Source organism: Vitis riparia, chromosome 18 (genome assembly GCF_004353265.1).
Source record: "Vitis riparia cultivar Riparia Gloire de Montpellier isolate 1030 chromosome 18, EGFV_Vit.rip_1.0, whole genome shotgun sequence".
Lineage (NCBI taxonomy): Eukaryota > Viridiplantae > Streptophyta > Magnoliopsida > Vitales > Vitaceae > Vitis > Vitis riparia.
Genome location: NC_048448.1, coordinates 6,606,888 through 6,628,496, shown reverse-complemented (window position 1 = coordinate 6,628,496; position 21,609 = coordinate 6,606,888). Strand labels below are relative to the sequence as shown.

Sequence of the window (21,609 nt, the reverse complement as noted above, 5' to 3'; positions counted from 1 at the left end):
ACAAAGCTGTAAATCGAAATTACAAAGAAGGCAACCAGAAATTTTTCGTACACAAATAGACCATCAATTACCTGTAACAGTACACGGAAAGAATGTGGCTGTGTCTGAGACACACATTTCAAGAACCCGACCCACAACTTTGGCATTCTCCACACCTGCATTCGACACATATATACAAATAATCAGTTGTCCCATAGACGCTGATAACTGACTTATAAACCCATACACACATTTTTTCTTTCTTCTTTATTTTTGGATATACACATTTTTTTTCTATTTTTTGTTCCTTATCAGGACTCAAACTTGCAACCTTCCACATTCCTATCCAATGCCTTACCATTTGAGCCAAGCCTCAAGGGCCATGCAAACATAAAATTCAAAAGAGCTTAAGTTCAACTTGAGTTGGCATACCTGTTTACTCACAAGCTTGGAGAGTATCTCCATTACAAAATCAACCTGAACAGAGCAAGCGTAAGGGTGATGAACTATTGTTTGATCCCTCTTCATAGAATTTGATTATTTCAGAGACTTAAAGACTACAACCAAACACAAGCACAAGGACACATACAAATACAATAAGATGTTTCTAGGAACAGAGTCTTATGTTTACTTCTCTAAACCCATCCAATAAAGCATTTGTGCACTTATGCAGAGGCGGTTACTCTATGCAATACAAATATGTTGAGAAAAGCCCACAACTTACTCTTAGCATCACATACACGGTCCAACTCATAAGGACAATTCTGAAAAAAAAAAAAATTCCTTTTACATAATCAAATCACAATGGTAAGGGCAATGTAAAAGTTGCAAGTTTCGGATGGAAAAGTTTATAGGTTCAGAACAGGCTATACATCATATTCATCACATGCATAGTGAGACTAGTGCTCTCAAAGACTTTCTCTCTGGAGTGTGCTTATGCGGTGTATAAATAATTATTGTTTAATGATACGCAAGGTCTTTACCAAAAGGCTTTTGCTATTTCTGTACTGGAAACACAATTCTTCCTCATTATCAGTCTAATAGTTTTACATGAGAAATATTTTTTAATAGCTCATTAGTTATTGTAGCCTATTTGGGGTTTCTCTTTTTTCAGGGATGGGGCCTTTTCCCCTGTGCTTGAATTTTTTTTATTTATTATTATTATTTTTTTTATCAGACTGTGCTTGAATTTATGTTATTATCTATTAATAGATGATAAGGCGTTCATCCTAAAACCCTACCATCAGTGGTGGGTTTTTTGGAACAAGGTATATCGTGTCTAGTAAAAATGCATACTAGAGAAGTTCCCTTTGCAACGAGATGGGCATGCAGGCATAACCCATAAAAGATATCCTAATACAATCATTGCTCAAGTATCCATTTTATTTCTTTTTTTTCTATTTCAGTTATCACTGGAATAGCATACCACTGGGTAATATGGTTAGCGTCAATAGTTAGGCTTTGCTTGTTTTTTCAGTTACATTTTAGGGTCCTGCATTCTAATCGGTATAACCTGACTGTTCTTGCAAATTTCATGTATTGCTTATACTTTAACCATACCTACTCAACAAAAACAGAATCCAATCTAATGCTACAAATTTTCATCGAATAAGAAGCCATCAAACCAATATGCAGCATGAACTTGCTATGGCTATCAGATATAAGAAAATTATGAATGACAAATAAACAACTCTTTACCAGGGTAGGATAAGCATCAATTGCCTGAATTACTGTTCTCATGAAGAGTAGAGGCAACGGAGTATGATCAACCTGAAAATTGGATAGGTTACTACAAGCAAGATATTAATTTTAAGTCCAATAATTTCAGAATTGCAAATGGACAACTTTCACATACCATCTGGTTCAAGGCCTTTGCCAAAACCTGTGGTGTGAAAACCGTACGTTGCTCAAAACAAGCAGAGCAAGCTTCTGTTATCTGAAATCATGAAACAGCAGCACAAAACGCATTATAATGAATGCAATGCAACAGGAAATCATGACGGTACTGAGACTTGGAAAGCTGTAACCACCTAGAGAAGGCATGCCCATCGCAAATGTGACATAAGGATATCATTTAACAGGGTTTTAATGGACAATATCATACTGGCTAACTCCAAATAGTCAAAATAAGCCTTTGAATAATCAACTTGTTCAAGGTACGAGAATATTCACCACAAAAATTGTCTAACCAATCTAACCTGGAGTCCAGGCTAGGACCACAGAGTGTACTGAATCTGACAGAGACACAAGTCCAACTTGACCAACAGGTAAGGTCGGAGTAAAGCATTTATATTGGAAGAAAACTAATATATATGGATATATATTTTTGATAGGTTACCAGATTGTAGTTCCTGTCTCCTTAGAACTCAAGGATACAGAGGTAAAACCTATAGAACAGATCCTGTTCAAGTAAGGTCATTTGGGAGAAAACTTAATACATGGTTCATAGTATCAGAAATATGCATATATTACACTGAATGGATGTTATAACATATGTAGGATAAAGTTATAAAGTTATAACACTACCAATAATAATAATTAAGTTAAGAAACCCTAGTTTTAACTGGTTTCAAATGTTTCATACCTCATATGATCTTTCCTATATTTACTTATCTATTTCTGGACTTTATCCTTCTCTGACAATTTCACAGTTATTACTGATGTTCTATAATTTGTAAAACATGCTCTAAGATTATTAAAGAACCATATGCATATTGAAATAAAAAAAGGATGTCACATTTCACCCAACCTAACTCGTGTTTGGGTTGACCAACAGCACCTCTAATGGAGTTGGTTTAGCAAGCAAGCTACTCAATCAGAACCCTGTGGTTGGTCTTGGGATCTACAGCCTGATGTAAGCTGCCTGAATTTCCATCCTAACCTGGATTATTTTTCATATTCATCAATTAACACAAACATTTTAGACATTTGATAGCTGTAAACTAGGACAGAAATAAAGCATTGGGATGAACTCTTCTTTGGGATACTCATTTCGGTCAACCGGCTGTAGAAGCTTTTACTCGAGGGGGTGCTCCTGGACCAGTGAATATCTCTTATTCTGGTGTTTATCAGTGGTGGTATACAATCGGTTTGTTTATCAGTGGTGGTATACAATTGGTTTGTTTATCATTGGTGGTATACAATCGGTTTACGCACTAATGGTAATCATTCTATCAGATCAAATGCTGGCCACATAACTCCTATACAGTGAACCAGATTTGGAAGGTAGCAGCCACACAGTGAGTAGATATGGGACCCTGACAAAACTAAAATTTCATCAACCAAAAAAAAACAAAAACATCTTTTCAAAGATAGAAGATATGCCTTTTTGAGTGCAATGCCATCTTTCTCAGGACTAATGTCATGGATAGCAACCAACACTTCTGCAGGTGTCAATGCTGGACCTGTATGAGCTGAACCCTGCCATCAAACACATGAACTCTTAGCAATTTTTGTTGACTTCAAAAACTGCCAACTAAATATCTTATCTCATCTAGCATTGAAAATCACACATATCCATGCTAGAAATCATCAAGAACTTAATGCAATGCATATTCTAAAAGACAATTGAAAGAAAACAGTGGGTGATATTCTGGTGGACTATATTGCTTTAGGAGTATGACCGATCAACAACAATAGTTTTCATGGCTCCTATGTGTATGTTCAATATGTGGCAGTGGAGAATCGAAGATCAACTTGCTTTTGCTTCTGCCTTATGCTGATCAATGAGACAATTTCCTTTCATTCTGTCACATGCTTATTAAAATTTTCAATCCAACAAGATAGTTTACCCTCTATGATCACCAAACAAATACATCTGATATGCTGGCAATAGAGAATTCAAAAGTGAATGAGCTTTTGCCTCTGCTCCACAATCAACTAGGGATAGCAATTCTTCAAAATTTATTCATTCCATCACTTGTTCAGTGAAATCTCAAACCCAACATGAATAGGCGTTATTAACATGTTTGCCTTCTAATAAAAATGTTAACAGAACTATATTTTTTCCTTGAGCATGGCAAAGATAGCAGAAGCATAAAAAGCCATTATAAAAAGTTCACAAACAAATGGCAGGGTTCTTAACACAATGCAAGTTGAGAAACAAATGTCAGGCTTCCTAAGACAATGCATCCAAACAGATAAAAGTAGAAGCATTAGTAGCCTTGTTACTCATTGAAAAAGAATGAGACGAGATAATAGTCTTATTACAAGTTATACACGTTTATATCTGGAGCCAATGATTTATACCTGTAGTATATTGGCAAGTGCATCCTGAAATTTGTCCAATGGAAGGTCAATGAGCCGAGGAAAAATAGGTAAAACCTGAGATCGCAATTAAAATCCACACACATAAGAAGATATCTATGTGAAGTTAATGACAATAAAATTTAACCACACAGCTATTTCACAATAGCTATGAAAATTTATAACCATGACCTGAGATTGTTTGAGAAGTAAAATGAGACAAATAGAACATAAATTAACCTGCAATGCCATCATCTTGTGGATCAACATTAACTCAAACAATTTTCCATTTAACTAGGATAGGAGTCTTCACTTTTGTTCTAATCCAAGTTGCATTAATAATGTCAGTATTTAAGAATGATCTGCTTTCTTCTTTTCCCTCTATTGAAAGATTCCTCATTCTTCATTAGTATTTTGATGATATTGTTAAGGCTTATGTCTAAAAAAGCTTGATAAACAATGTTGGCCCATTTCCTAACAACTGTAACTTTTATGTCAATTGATAGCTTAACATGGCATTAGAGCCCTATCCTAGTATTTCCTTTTTCTTTTTTCTTTTTTCCTTTTTTTTTTATCAGAAACAAACAAATGTCATAATTGAGAATAAATAAAACATGAGAAGGATGAGAAATCATTCCCATGATATACAAACCTGCTAAAAAAGATCTAAGTAAACCTCCACTATATATGGAGGGCTATACAAAGGTACAAAAAGCCTATACAAGTATAACAACTCCTGACCCTATAGACCCAACTCTAAGGTGTACATATCAAAAGCCAACTAAGCTGAATTACACTCAAAGGATAAGGTTTAAAAACATTTGCACAATAAAACAAAAAAAAAAACATAGAAATGAAACAAATCCCACATCATCTCTAGTGTCTTCCAAGTATCCTAAAAAATCTCAGCGTTTCTCTTTCTCCGCACAATCCACAACAAAGAGAGACACACGATCCTCCAAAGAGTCTTACCTCTAATAGAGTTCTCAAAACACTTGAAAGAAATCACCAACATATTGCAAAGATTGTCTAATTGAACCCACTCCATCCTAGCCTGTGAAAATATCCTATGTGACAATCCCAAAGTAAACGGACAATGTAAGAAAAAATGATCAATCACTTCTCTACTCCTCCTACATAAGATGCACCAATCAAGGCTAAGGGCTTTGAAAAACCTTCTTAACTATAACATATCATTGGTATTTACCTTCTTATGTGTCACTACTAAGCAAAGGCCATGACCTTAGAGGGGACTCTTGATTTCCATAAAAAAGTAACTGGATAGAAACGAATGGAATCTAAGAAATTGGATAAGGCTAGAAGAAAAGATTTTACTGAGAATATACTCCTGAACAAGACGACACCCAAGCTTTTGCATCAAGAACAAAAGGAGTCAAAAGAAGATGGGAAAGTAAGGACATTAATCTTTCAAGATCCTCAATCTCCATATTAGTTAGATTGTGGCAGAAAATAAGATCCCAAGACAAAGAAGTGCCACTATCCTAGTATTTCTTGAGCCCACATGTGTAGGGTTGGATTCACTAATTTTTTTTTTTTGTAATGGTGGTAATGTTTTCAAAATAGACAGAAGTGTTCGATTGGACACAAATATACTTCTTTTATGATTTTAGGAATTTTGGTCCTTATTATTTGAATTGTTTTGGTGGATACTTTTGGTTCAAATTGGTTCCACATGTTCCACTTGGGTCAAGTGATGATTGAAATATTGGTTTATACCATTTGGAAGTCTATTTTTGGTTTATTGTCGGATCCTATATTGTTTGGGTTAGGAGATGATTGGACTGTTGCTTCATACCATGTGGAAGACTATTATTGTTTGTTTGTAGCTAGTTCATGCGACTTAAGTGGGTTTGCACACTTAGGGTAGAAGATGACTAGCTTCTTGTTCATTTGAATAGATATTTTATATTTTATATTTTATTTTTGTAATGTTTAGAATTTGAGTTCAATTTTTTCGCAAGGTGTATTTGGATCTTCAAGCTTTGAAATTTCTTTTGGGTGATGATAAATTATACCTACACAAGGATGACGAAACACTAAAATTAGTTAGCATTAATAATCTTGCTTGGCTCATGCTTTTAAAATCTTCTACATGGTATCAAAGAAAAATTTTACATGAGATCATTTGTTTAAAGTTTTCATTTCCCATCTTTATTAAGCCCATATGCAAGCCCAAAAAGAAAGTCACTCACATAGTGGGATGTTAGGAACAAGCCTAAAGAAGCTTGATATATATATTTTTTTTTGATAAGCAAGCACAATTCATTAAAGAGGCTAAAAAACCCCAATGTATACAGGGCGTATACCAGGCAACAAAGGCCCAAAACAAGCAAAAAAACCAAAAAACAAACCACCCCTCAACTGGAGGCCAACCACTCCAGGAAATCTAAAAGGAAGAGCGGCTCCTCTTCCATGTACAATTTAGCCCAACCCCACATATTACATACAAAAGAATATTTAAACCTCTGAATTGCTAAGCGCCCCCCCCCCCCCCCCTCCCCCTAAAGGCTAATCTATTCCTTTCCTTCCACACCATCCAAAAATGAATAACGGAATGGCATTCCGGAATTTTTTCCTTTTTTTCCCACATAACCAACCCCACCCCCCCCCCCCCCCCCCCCAACTAAATAAAACCTCATTTACAGTATTAGGGAACACCCACTTGACCCTAACTAAACCCAACACAAAGTCCCAAAGAACTCTAGCCATTGTACAATGTATAAGTAAGTGATCCACACTTTCCGCTTCGCAAGCACACAAAAAACACCTATTCGGGAGCTGCCATCCTCTCTTTTGGAGCCTATCAAGAGTCAAGATCTTTCCCCAAGTCGCTTCCCACGCAAAAAACATGATTTTAATCTTGATATATATTGTTTACCTATTACCTAACAATTTAATCTTTTAAGTCAGTCGAAAAAGATTGCTTACAAGGTGGAGTGTTAAGGCTAAGGCTAAAGAAGCTTGATATACATTGTTCACCTATCACCTAACAATTTAAGCTTTTAGGTTAATTGGTATTTAACATATAACATTTATTTTCCCAATAAATTTATATTCCAAATATTCCCTCAACCAAGCAACATCTCCACCATTCCTACCCCACCTCCACTCCCAACATAGCAAGGTGATGGAGTTAGACTTCCTAAGTTTTGGAGGTGCAAACAGTGGGTGATCTTGGTGTGAAAGAGTGATAGAATCATGAATCTAGTCTCTTTTGTGATTTTTTTTTTTATGATGGTTGTGTTCTCACCTCCAGAGCTTTGCACATTTGGTCCAATGTAGCAGAAATTATATAGAAAATTGTTGTTTTCCCATTAAATATTTCTAAGCAAGAAGAAAATTATGGGTACTTTTTCAGAAGACAACTATAAGCACACTAAATGGCTTGCTTTTCCTTAAAGTAGTAAATATAAGTCCAAGGATGAAAACGTCCGTTTTGACAAATATTTTGATAACTTGATTTTATGGATATATAAGGGAAAATATTGGTTGATATTTTGACACAAAATATCAATGAGACAAAAATTAATCGAAACTCATGAAAATAATGAAAAACCTCAAAAAATGATAAATAATAATAATAATACATATATTATAATTGATATATGAAGAAATTGATATATAAATGATATAATTTATAATGTTTTATAATAATGTGTGGTATTTGAAAGTTCATTTAATACTAAAATGATAATTTATCTATTTTATAATACATATATATATAATTATTATATTTATATTTAATTCATGATTTTTATCCTTTCAATAATAAAATAAATGGAATTTTAGAATAAATAATTAAAATTAATATATTTATTAAAATTTATTTTAATATTTTATTTTTTCAAATATATATAAAACTAGGTGTAAATATAGAATGTGTAAAATTAATACCACTTTAAAGAAGTAAAGGCATGCTGCTTTTTAAACCTGGAAAACCAGGTTCAAGTCCACATGCCGCTCATTCTACTTATTTGACCATGCTTTGACCTACGCCGCTCATTTGACCATACTTTGACTGGTCGAAAAATTGGGAAAATGCTGATAAATCACTGAAAAATCGGCTGAAACACAAAGAAATCGTGATAAAATGTGAAAAAATCCTGAAATATTGAGACATGGAAGTATCTCTCTGGAAATTTTGTTGACATCCACTGAAAATATCGGGGATATATCAACAATATATCTTTGATTTTTTCAACCATGAATACAACTAGTATTGTGTGTAAGAAAGATAGTGATCACTTTCCTACCTTGAAAAAATGGTAATTAAATAAGCCAGAGAAAAAATGAGCATGAAGTTAATATTGAGGAAAAAAAAAAAAGAAACAAATTGGAATGATAATCTCAAAGTCAGCAATAAATAAAGCCCATGAAGGAAATGGAACACTGGGTTAGTCACAAACTGACCCAAAGTTAAAGACAAGGATATATAGAAGGATTCATTCTATACACTAGAATAATAAAAGGATATAGGTTTGATTTATTTATTTTTTCATTAGTAGGGTTTTGTTTTCTGGTGCCTCTTGTATAAGCCATGGATGCATAGGGTGTGCCCACTTTTGTTAGGGGTCTTCAATATGAATCTTCGTTTGATTATTAAGAGAGAAAAAAAATCTATGCAGTAGAATAACGTAATAACCTATTTATTGAAATCATCTTCAACATCCATGGGAAGATCCAAGGATCAAAGATTATTGAATAATATGTATATAAAAGCACCACCTGATGAAGGGGGAATGGGGAAAGCTACAGGCCCAAAACCAAAGATTATTAAATAATATGTATATAAAACCTTTTTTCTGTCCGCATGGAGATGAGAGAAAACATAAACTGATAAACAAATTTATATTTTTTAATGATCTCCTCTTGCTGACTTTGTCCAGAGGTCGATCAGACTACAGGGATCTTTGTTTTGCATGCCCATTTTTTTCCCTAAAAATGTTCTACCCTTCATTTTTCTTGTAAAAAATTATTGTTTTTGGAAGAATAGTTTCTTTCCCACCAGAAAAAACAAAACAAAACAAAACAAAACACAAAAGAGTATCCAATTTCATGTAGCTCTCTAGACACTCTGATAATAATAAATCAACTACGCTGGCAAATCACATCCTTAATTTTTGTATATTTTGATGTTAAGAACATATGCAACCATATAACTGATGGATGTCTTATGCAGAGACAGGAAGGAAAAGTTTCATGTTAGTGTATGTTTAGTAATTCGTTTGCTCCCTAATCTTAGAAATTTGGACATGGTTAACTAATTTAATTTCCATTTTTCTCCTCCCATACCCTTGGCAAAATTGAAGTGTGTAATTAAAGTAGCATGTCTAACTTAATGGAATAGAAATTTGGTTAATCCTTCTGTTGGACTTGGGTACCATATAGATCAATCAGCATGCAAGAAACAATCTCATAACCAACCCCCTTTTCATGTCATCTCCAACAAGAGCGCTTCGCATACTTTGAAGTATCCATGTAACAGAGATCGATGAGAAAGAAAAGATGAAAATTGTGACAAATACCTCATTTCTTGACAGCAAGGACAGCATTGGGATAAGAATTGTGGCGTCCTGCAAGAATATAATAGCCAAGTAAGAACCAAGATGGAAAAGATCAAATATTGATAAAAATCAAAAACTATGAAAGCCTTAAGTTAATAGAACAACCTTTAATTTAGTTTCATACAAATGCTTAACAATTGCAATCAGGTGTGGGGTTGGCGTCTTCTCTTCAGTTAATATTTTCAGCACCTTGTAGTGGATACATCATTATACAGGTCATTCGAAAAAATCAAACTGAGTGTGAAGGCAAAATAGTTTCCAAGTAGAAATGCATTCCAATGGTAAAAAAAATAGAAAATGAACCTACCTGTGTCAGCAGATTTTCACTTCCTTCTGGTGGATCTGATATTATACTGAGCAATTCGGGATATAATGGCCCTAGAGCCCCTATAATAATTGGGATATGACGATGGATTGCCTGCATCATGTCAAAAAGTAAAATGAAAAGAAAAGATGAAGTAGGGTTCCAGGTGCCAGAAGTAGTCTCTTCTGAGCTTGTAGAGATTAAACACCCCATGTGATGGGGCATCTCTGAATTTGACACTGAAATTCACCTATCTCTATTTTTTTGATAGGAAAATAATGAAATTCACCTATCTCTATACACATCATAAAGCATTTCTATTGTCCAAACAAATGGCTGTCTTTGATAAAGAAAGAAGTTTACAGAAAAGGACAAAGAAGAAACCGATTTGCAGGGATACAAATTTAAGAATGGGAAAATGTTAATAGCTTAAAGTAGCTAGGTTACCAAGAGAATCCATCCCATGATCATGGCAGCTTGATGCATTAACTAAACTAGACAATCTTAAACCACAATGGAGGAACAAAGCTACCAGCGACACCAAATAGTCTATAACCCTGATAATGCTCTGACCTAAACTCTGCAACCCACAAACAAAGATGGCCCAAGTTGGAAGATTCCACTCCAGTTTTGATTGTGTTAATTGTAAAACTAACTAGGATGAAATATAATTTAAGTTATATATGTATACATATATGTATGTGTAGGTGTGTGTGAAACACCACTGCATATGATGGATGCCTATAGCTGTCTAGTCTCCAGTTTAGACTTACCTGAAGACTCAACCCAAAACCAACTCGACTTTGGGACTGTTACTTAGATGTAAATCTGGAACCAGCTCAATCATATAGGGAAAAAGCCCAGGCAGACTAAGGTTGGACAGGGAAGCTGCCCTCAGTTTGAACCAGCCTAAGTTGCACTCTTAGTATTTGGCACATAAAGGAGGTCCATGTCACAGAATCAATCAAAGAAAGAAATTGTGAGGCTGTGATACTTCAGTCGCCATCTCAGCTTTTGTGCACAAGATAATTAACCTAAATAAGAAGGGACTGATGCTCACACATTCAGGCTCACCCACACTTTCTATCAACAATTAACTTATGAAAAACATAGTAAACAATAAATAAACCTGCTTAACAGCCTTAGGAGCACGCCCATAAATATTGAATACAAGTTGAAGAAGATTAGGTTTCTGCAAGGAAAGAGTAAACGTGTCAGCAAAATCACCAAACAACAATACAGAACACATACACACACAACATAAAAAAAAAAAAAAATCATAATCCTCCAAGTTAATAATAATTGGTTAAACATGTCCAAACCTTTGTACATAAAGCAAAAAACAAAGAAATAAGGCGTTGAGCTTGATGAAATTCCACTGTCGAGATGTTCTGAACAGATTGTGAACCCTTCATGGGGTCATTTTCAGATGTTCCAGGCTCAGAAATTTGAGAACCACTAACTGATGTCTCCAGGCTTCCAGTCTGAACAGAATTACGAGAGAGAGAGAGAGAGAGAATTAGTATGACATAATTAAGAGGAAATTGAAGGATTAGTAAAGCCAAATATCAATTAAAGTTTAAGGACACTGAAATATCAAAATCAAATTTTAAGGCCTGCAGGGTCCAGGCAGAAAGAAAGGTGGATTGTATGAGTGATTCAGTTTACTCCAAATGACAATTGTTGTGTAACAAAATCTAAGCAGATGCCAAGATGCATGAACAGAAAGGAGGTGCACCTATTGATTCATATCCTAGCACAAACAAGGTGCAATTAGAGAGGCATCCAGACATGCAATTAGCCACAGGGGCAAAGCATCTGTCTTTCATGCAATTTTTAACTTAAGGTGAAGCTTTAGGCATTGTTAAACGAGATCATGGGTACGTACATAAGTTTTCAATGAGTCATGTGCATGCTTTAAAATTGGAATCCCATTTTGACTCAAAGCCCGCAGCCAAATCAGAATACCAAAAGACTGTACATTTAAAAGTGATATGAGTGATCCTACCCATCACTGTTAAAGGTTCTTGTGGTGGAGTCCTTGAACTTTGTACTCCGGATCTGTGGTTAGGGTTTTGCTTGATTTTTGGTTTTGTGTCTGTATTCCTCTTGAAGGATAACTTGTCCTTCTTGTATTTTTCTTCATGATTCAAAAAATTGTTGTTTCTGACAAAAGATGAAGTATCTATTTCTATGTATGCATCCTATCAGTGTTCTGCCAATGCATCTTATATTATTTCTGCAACATGCAATGAAAAGCATGCTTACAAACTGAGATCAAAAGCTGTCAATAATTTTGGAGAACCCAATGGTTAGAACTACAAGAAATAGTGGAAGCTTGAGATAGGACAACCTTAGGATGGTTCTCTACAATCAAATAGGTGGACTAGGACTTCAATCTTTTACCATTTAAGGAGAAGAACAAGAATAAATTTATAGCAATGGAAAAAAACAATAAAAGGCAGGAAAATATATATATATATATATATATATATATATATATAAGAAGAAAGATAGGAAACTTTAGAATCCCATTAAGACCTTGTTGCAGAGTTAATTAGAAGAAAACAATTGAAACTTGTAAATTATGCAAAAAAACTTTTATTCATCATCAATCATTAATCCTGTTTTACAACAATCCAGTTTTTAGGCTTTAGAAAAGCCTAAAAACTGAATAAAACTGAAAAAGTAAGCCTAACTTATACAATAACTTGAGACTCTTATTCTTTTTGAATTAGAAACTTACTTTGTAAAAAAAAATTATATTAGAGGTTTCTAATAAAAAGGATTTCTAGATTCTAAAGACTCAAATAAAAACTATAAACAAAGAGATAGATTTAGATAATGGAATGTTCAGAAACTTCCTTTGAGAAGAATTTTAAAACTTACTCAATTCTACATAAAACCCAAATACTAAATATTAACTAATTATGACATGAGAACCTAAAAAAAGGCAAAATTACCTAAATATCCTTGATAGAGTAACTTAGGATTTCCTTATTTCCTTTCATGCCTTTCTTCAGTAAATTAGGAGATTCATCCCCACCAATTCTATATCTTAATAGTCATTATCATGAACATTACATAAAACTTGGATAACAAATAGCTATCCTAATACTATCAAAAGAGGAAAGTGAATGCAAACTTGTAACAAGAAGCTACGAAATTTCTAAAAGTGAACCTAATTGATCTATTGAAGGAAAACAAAATGCTGTGCTCCTCATGGTCTATCATCCTGCACCTTGAATCCACGAGTACAAGTAATTTCAAATCATAGAGTATAACTCTTAACACTTGAGTCCAGTCCTAAAAGGGACAATAGTGCATTCTCTAGTTTCATAATCCACCACTTTGAGATGCACACATATAACAGCATGTTTTGATTCACAGGGAAAAATATTGACTCTCATGAGTAAATATCCTATCATATATAAAATGAAATAATTAATTAAACTTAAAAGAAAATGCAATATAAGAATATAAGAAGTGTATTGTACTCACCTAAGCCCTACAATTATGGGTCAAACTCCAAAGGTTGGTATGCCAACAATATAGTCAGGTGGTTGCAACGTTACCAGTGGAAAGTCATTTCACAAATCTTCAATCTTTTGTCATACTCGTTTTTTTTGCTGGTGATGGTACAAAGATTCCATTGTTGGGAAAATTTGCAGTAAGGGTATCAACTACTTTGCATTCAATTTCCAAACCTCTTCAAAATTAAGAGTTAAGAGGCTTTCCTCTATTTTATCCATTTTAGATTCTTTTTCTTCCTCTTTGAATTGGAACTTCTAGTTTTTATTGCAATGACATTGATCCAGAAATTGAAGAACTTGAACTTCTCATGTCATCTTTTATCCTTCTATAATTATCACTAAGTGAGAGGTTGGTCATCAACTTTCTCAGGCTTATTTTCTCTTGAGCCTTTCTTTTCAATTCTTTTTAAGCCCTCGCTTTCAATCCCTTTCTTACAAATAATTTCACCAAAGTCCTATCTTAGGTTAAGGTTTTTTGCATGACTAGTGGAAAATAGGAGAGTTAACACTAATGATTTGTTACAAGTAAGAACAACTTTCAAGTACCCCATCAGATTACCAAGATGGGAACATCCATGTATATCCACCATTATAATCCCACAATTTAATATGAAAAAAAGGAAGAAATCGGAGGGATTGCCAAAAAAACAAAACAAAAAGAATATTCAGTACCTCCGCTTCTAATCTTTGATCACTGGAACCAGATTGTGAGAGCTCTGGATCTGAAATATGCTGATTAACAGCTGACAACAACATATCTGTTGCATATTGCTGAATATTTTCTGATATATAGCTAAGAAGATAAAGTTTGTTTGCCACCTTTCCAACACAAAACAAAAACAAAAACCGATGCATTATTAACAAATAGATGACATGATATACAATTTTAGCTTCTCCAGAGAGAAGCTTAACATTTGCCTCAACCATAAAATGCTGCTAATGAGTTGTAATATCTCATACCAGTCGGATGGCTTTTGTTCGAATGTCATCTTGTGAATGAACAGCACACTGCCATCAGGAAATGCATGCATGATTTAGAAACACAAGAAAGCAAGAAGCAGAATAAATAAGTGTGGGTAGCCACACACAAGCTCTTCCCCCACCTCACACACACACACCCAACATTACCATCATTTGTTCAAGGACCTCCCAACATTACGTATAAAATCAAAGGCAAATATATAATCAAGATTTTTTAGGTGTCAGTTGCAGTGATCCTAGCAATGCAACCCATAATAATTGGTAAAACTATGAGGTTGGTCTCAACAGATATAAAACTCACATAAGAAATCATTTTTCACTTACAGACTATTGTTTGCTCACATGGGGCCAATATGTCCACATATCAGCCAAGACTTGAAGACCTTTTGCATAATCTAGACTATTACAGCGGATTGGGGACCTTCTAAATGAATGAGATGATTAAATAGTTTTTAATTTAAAGAAAGTATTCATCTAAGTAATAAACTTCATTTTCGGCCAATTCATTGACAACTGAAATACAAGCAAAGATACATACCATTTGTTGACTTTGAGCGGGGGTGCATTTCAGGACCTTTAAGGAGAAGTAAAATTGGCTTTCTCAAAGTCTAAAGGTTACAGGAATCTTATTAGGGTGGAGGCTCTTGCCCTTTTTTGAGGCCTTAAAGAGGTAGGTAGTTTGAGAAGGTCAGGAAAGTGGAAGAGAACTCTTCTGCAATTTCAGCTAAAACTTCAAGTTTTGGAAGTCAAGTCTATGTGGCAAGAGAGATAAAAGACTTCCTCCAAGGATGAACATCCTTTGTAGTGGGTTCGGTTCTGTTTTTTGAAAATGAAGAGGCCAATTGTTAGGTCAAAATGTTCAATGTCAAAACTGGAAGAATTCAGAAGGAATTGGACCCTCATGTAGTGTAGCCTTGTAGGTGCAAGCAAGAGGGTCTTTACTTGGGAGCAAGGTGGGCTACCTCCCATCTTCTTTTTGGACTTACTGTACGATGTTCCTTTTGAATCTAGAGCAATACAGAGTCCAAAGGTTGAGAAGATTGCGAATTAGTTCATGGATGAGACAACATTTGTCTAAGAATGGTAGATTTACTCTAATTCATAGAATCCTTCCATGTTTTCTAGTTTATATTCTTGTCTCCTTTGTGTTATAGGGACAAGAGAGGTTAGCACTTCAATTACTAGGGTTCCGTATGGCAAAGCCTATGGAGACCTATTTGGAGAGTTGGGAAGTTTCCAAGCTGGACTTGCTCTCATATGAACAATGGTCGGTAGGACTAAACTTTGGTCTGATGTCTGATGTTGGGAGGCTAGCCTAAAAATGCAAATCAATCAGGAAGTGTGAGTAGCTGAAAAAGTACTCCTTTTTTTTTTTTTTTGATAGGTAAATTTTAAAAAAGTATTCATTTTGATTCTTTTATCAGACTATTCCAAATCTTTGAAAGACCTCTTCTTTCCTTCCACCATGTCCAAAACAAGCATCCAAGAGCAGCCCTCCAAGCTTTTTTCCCCTTTTTCTTCTCACAAAAAATCCATGCAAAATTAAAAGATGATCTCTTACTGTAGAACGCATCACCCAAGCAACACCAAAAAGAGAGAAAACCAAATGTCATAGGATATTAGCTTTAAAGCAATGGAGGAACAGATGATCAACTGATTCTTCCTCATATTTTTTCACATGAATGACGATCAGGCATTTTCCATCCCCTCCTTTTAAGCTGGTCAATCATTAAAATTCTCCCTGAAGTTACATCCCATGCAAAGACACTCACACAAAGACACACAGTTTCACAAGTACCCACAGATTCCAAACCATACTAGTGAGGAAAGGCCCTTTTCTTTCTTGAACTAGGAATGGTAGAAAGATTTCACCAAAAACACACCACTCTTGGACTCATTCCTTCCTCACTCCCAATTAAGCAATTTTACAGGGTTTTTAGAAAGGTTATTACTCCTTCAATTTCATAATCATGAAGATGCCTCAACAAGCGGGGGCTCCACCAAGTCCCCTCTCCTCCTTGCTCCCACACCTCTACTGCCCAAGAATCTTTATCATCGGCTAGAGAGAATAGAGATAGAAAGGATCCTTCCAAAGATGAGTCATCATACAATCTACGTCTCTATAACTTGACCCTTCTTCCATTGCCAAGAATAAAGAGCACTAACGAAGGGCTCCCACCCATTTCTAATACCCTTCCACACACCCACCCCATGACCATTCCTTTTCTTCTTCCTCGAATTTTTGTGCAATAACAACTTTCCAAAGGGACTTGCTTTCATATGTGAATCTCCAACATCACATGCAAAATAGCGCCTTGTTAAGAGGAGAGATTCCTAATACCAAGACCTCCATTTTTTTATCCAAGCAAACTATGGACCAATTAACCAAATGAGGCTTTTTCAGTGGCCCAATCACATCCCAAAGGAAATTCCCATGGATCTACTCCAATCTCATGCTCAACTTTTTAGGGATTATGAACAAGGACATGAAATAGATAGGAAGCCTTGACAATGTACTTTTAATCAATGATTAAAAAATTGGGATTTTTCGCCGAAATATCGGCGAAAAATCGCTTATCGGCGATGGCCAATACAAAATCGACCATCCATAATCGGTCTGGCGATTTTTCACCAAAAAATCGATAAAACATCAGTGAAATCGCCAATATATCAGCATTTTGCCTATTTTTTGGGAAGTTTCCCAATATTTTCGATCAGTCAACAATTGACTGACACAACCCTCCCGCTCGCTCCGCACGCGTCCTACCCTCTCTCCACGAAATTTCAAATTTGTTTCGCTGGCTACAGCAGGGATATTCGAACCCAAGCCAAAAGGCTCGGGTTCAAGCCTAGTTGCCATTGGATCAGGTTTCCATTTGTTTATATATGGTGATAAAAAATTTGTTAAAGTTCATTATTAAAAAATAAATAAATAAATTTTAATTATTTTATTTTAAATTTTAATTAATTAATTAATAAATGTATAAAAACCATCATTATAATTTTCTTAACAAATATTTTTTAATATCATTTATATGATAATTAAATATTAAAAAGTCATATATGTATCATCATTTATTTTACATTATTGAATGGATTTGAATTAATAAATTATAGCTTTAATATTAAATGTATCATCATTTATCTCATTAATCCTATTTTAAAAAATTACTATCACTTAACTTTTAAATTTTTTATATTTATCCTTTTAATTTTATTTAATTTTGAATGTTTTTATTTTAAAATATTAAAAATATAAATTTATTCATTAATATAAAATATTAAAAAATAATAATGAAGATCTAATATTTTATAAATTAAAATTAATTTCATTAGATAAATAATAAATTATTAATATCGATATATCCTTGCTTACCAATATTTTTCTCTTTAATCATACCTATGTCAATTACATTTAAAAAATAACTTTAAATTTATTTATTTTATCAATTTTTTTAGTTTCTCCAAGTATTTTCATGAATTTTGAATAATTTTTGTCTTATCGACATTTTTATCAAAATATCCACCGATATTTCTCCGATATTTCCAATATACCTGTAAAATCCAAGTACCAATATATCCATATTTACCGATATTTTAAACCATGCTTTTAATTAGGGTAAGCTTCTTTCATTTGGAAAGATACTATCTTTTTCACATGGCAAGCCTTTACTGAAATTTTTCTTCCAAACCATCCCACATTGCTTTGAAAGGGACTCCTAAAGGAAAACCTAGATATGTAGAGGGAAGATGCTCCACCTTACATCCCATAGTAACAACCAAGGCCTCTACATCATCAACACCTCCAACTGGAATTAACGCACTTTTCTCCAAATTGATTTTCAAATTAGACATTGCCTCAAACCACATAAAAGACCAGCTCAAATATGACTGTAAGAGCCTGTAAAATTATAACCCAACCACAACTCCTCATGAGATACTTTAAACCTTTAATTTTCAATCAAATGTTCTCAAATCTGAAAGGGGTCTTACCACTCCTCAAACCATTCCTAATCCTCTAAGACCAAAAAGCAGTCAAGTCTCGACAAAGACTGGTTAGATTATATATATATATCAAAAACAAAAATGTTTCACTAGGATGGTAAAATTGAGAAGGATGAGAAATCCTTCCCTAAATCTAACCACCACACAAGGTGAAAGACTCACCAACCAGGGGGAGATCCCGCACATTCACCTCTTCAATGATCTCTGAGAAGCGTCTCATATCTGAAGATTATCTCAGGCAGTTTATTCTTTCCCCCAAAACCTGACAGAGTTAAAGTCACCTCCTAAACACTAGGGATCATCCCAAAGCCCTCTTATAACTCCCAACTTATCCTAAAAATTTTCCCTGTCCACCACTTGAATAGGACCGTACACACCTGAAAAATCCAAGTGAAACTGTCTTCACAGTTCCTAAACTGACAAGAAATAGAGAAAACACCAACTTCCATGTAAACCAGGTTGAGCACCCTATTGTCTCAGAAAACAAAAATACATCCTGCTAATCCTCTGGCTCCACAGCTCCCTAATCTAGAAATCCAACCATACCCAAACTTCTCACCAATTTTAGAATTCAATTGTTGAAGCTAAGGGTCTCCAAAAAGCAAGGGGCCCGTTGCCCGCTTTAGGCCCGGCCCGGCCCGGCCCGACGGGCTAAAGCCCGGCACAAGCCCGTGGGCCCGAGCCCGTTTCTGGGCGGGCCGGCCCGTAGGCCCGCCCCTTTAAAACTACCCTTTAAACTACCCTTTAAAAGATAGTTTCATCATCTCATGAAAGCAGCAGGAAAACCACCCTTTAAAACTGGAATTTTTATAAAAAAAATTCCTTTATTTGTATCCCACATGGCATATGCTGATGTATTTAGCATTTTCTTTTCCCTAAATACAGACTGCCCATAAAGATTCATCTCATACGATGCATTATTACTTGTCATGAAAGCACATAATGAGTAAAGTCTCCAGCATGAAGTTGATTTATGGCAAACTTTTACCAAAGGCAGGCAGAATAAATAAAACAGAGGTTTGTGAAATATACGAGTATCCAAGGATGTGATGTCATACCTTGATGTTATTAACGACTTGGGGATTAGAAATGATGGGGTAGTTACTATAGCTGCCACGCTGGAACCTATTGTTCCACCAGCGGGGCACAAGTATATCAGTGGCGTTAGGTATGTCGGGACCAAACATGTCCCTGAGTACCCCCAGCCCGCCAGCCCGCGGGCTCATAGGCCGGGCCGCGGGCCTAGCATTTTAGCATGGCCCGGCCCGGCCCGGCCCGAGCTGGCCCGCGGGCCTCCTATTTACGGCCCGGCCCGCCCGTTGGAGACCCTTAGTTGAAGCTTTGTTTCTTACAGACACATAAGATTGGCCCTATGATATCTAATAAGAGCCACAATAAATGAAAAAAATATAAAATATAAAATATATAAAAAAACATCCTTTGTTTCTCCTTTGTCATTGGCCCTCTCACAGCCCAACATAAAATCCTTAATGGCATGGACAGTCAGAAACAAGTTCCCCGCTACTTATCCAACACCTCCTCTCTTTTCAGTTTGATTTGTAAAATTTTCATATGCCATTTTTAACCCATGTTATTAATTAACACAATGACACAAGAAACCTAGTTATATATCAAGCCTAATATTGCTTCTTCTGACAAGTGATTGCATCATACTTCTTCCAGAAATTATCAGCCTCCAAATAGTGTTCCACGTGTTAAATAAGGAGCATGAATGAAAACATAATACAAGGGATCTGTAAGTAGATTTTAATCTTGTAAGAAAATACCAAATTACCTTCAAAGCAATATTCAAGCAAGCTTGCCTATTAAGTGGGCGGCCCAAAATCAAACTCCATACTGCACCAAGGCCCTGAGTGACACGCTCCCTGTCGCGAAGAACTTTTCCATGCTGATCAGTAACATCAGAAGAGCAGAGATCATCTAACAATTTCAGGGCAGAATCGGGCAAAAGAGGAACTTCACCGAGCAGTTTACTAAAAGACTTGTCTGAAGCAGGTAATTTTTCCAGCAGAGATTTTACCTACATTGGAAGAGTGAAAACATATCTAGTACTCATAGAAATAAAATAAGGTTCACCCAACTAAAATGTGCCTACCACTGCAAGAAGAAATTTTTCATATACAACAGCAGCAAATGAAGAGTGTTCAACTGAATCTGAGATCATGAGCGCATGCAGGTGGTACAGGATGTGCAGTACAAGTTCATGCCCCTAGCAAAACAACAGCATATATGATTAGTCAAATCAATAGTTCATTAAAAGAAATGGCACTATAATATGCCAAAGTTCAGCCAAAAGAAAATGACACTTAATTTGTCAAAGTTCAACCAAAAGGATTTATCTAAGGCTTCACTTCTAACAATTATATTGATTCCAGAGGGTCATCCAGCCAGAGAAATAGCACCAGGAAAAAAAATCACTAACTATCATATTAATTTCAAATGAACCCAGTTTTAGGAATAAAGAAATGAGTATGGTACATGTTGACATAGAAGCATCATAGAACCAAATTTCATTAATCAAAGGTTGACAACAAACAAAAAAGTATTTGTGTCTCTAGATCGAAGGCACATCATCATTGAAGGCCAATCTATTTCTCGCCTTTCAAACCGTCCAAAAGATGTATAGAGGAGCTACTCTCCACACCTTACACTTTTTGCCCACAAAAGAACCATGCCAACTAAGGAGAGTCTCTAACTGAAGAAGGTATCACCCATGACACCCCAATCAATGTAAAGAACAAAAAACCATGTTTTCGTCATCACCGCACACTTTATTCCCATGCAGCCGCCCCAAGAAGCATTCTGCCTCCTCCACCTCCCAATCATTAAAGGATCTTAAGAAACAAGGGTTTCATCCCCCTTGAACCCCCTTAGCCAAGGGGTTCCAAATATCCACGACCCACGCCTCCTTATCAATAGTTAAGCAAGGACACACTCAAAGGAGAATCCCCAACCA

The 21,609-nt window shown here is 35.3% G+C and overlaps 1 protein-coding gene and 1 non-coding gene across 7 annotated transcripts in view; both read right to left on the bottom strand.

Annotated features, from left to right (window-relative positions):
* The window catches only part of LOC117907037 (symplekin), a 57,391-nt gene that overhangs the window by 2,163 nt on the left and 33,619 nt on the right, over positions 1-21,609 (bottom strand). For 4 of the 6 annotated variants that reach the window (XR_004649934.1, XM_034820370.1, XM_034820371.1 and 1 more), the window contains 15 exons: positions 20,749-20,862; positions 20,428-20,673; positions 14,607-14,654; positions 14,319-14,465; positions 11,436-11,597; positions 11,243-11,305; positions 10,117-10,227; positions 9,915-9,998; positions 9,771-9,818; positions 4,228-4,302; positions 3,304-3,399; positions 1,835-1,915; positions 1,678-1,749; positions 412-456; positions 72-155 (listed from right to left, as the gene is read on the bottom strand). Coding sequence is in view for 5 of the 6 variants with exons in the window: in XM_034820370.1 (XP_034676261.1) it covers positions 72-155; positions 412-456; positions 1,678-1,749; positions 1,835-1,915; positions 3,304-3,399; positions 4,228-4,302; positions 9,771-9,818; positions 9,915-9,998; positions 10,117-10,227; positions 11,243-11,305; positions 11,436-11,597; positions 14,319-14,465; positions 14,607-14,654; positions 20,428-20,673; positions 20,749-20,862 (1,476 nt within the window). In the remaining variant the exon portion in view is untranslated. The other 2 variants (XM_034820372.1, XM_034820375.1) reach the window with 2 other exon arrangements.
* Positions 2,211-2,398, bottom strand: LOC117908027. Its single transcript, XR_004650145.1, has one exon. It is a non-coding gene; the product is annotated as a small nucleolar RNA U3 (small nucleolar RNA).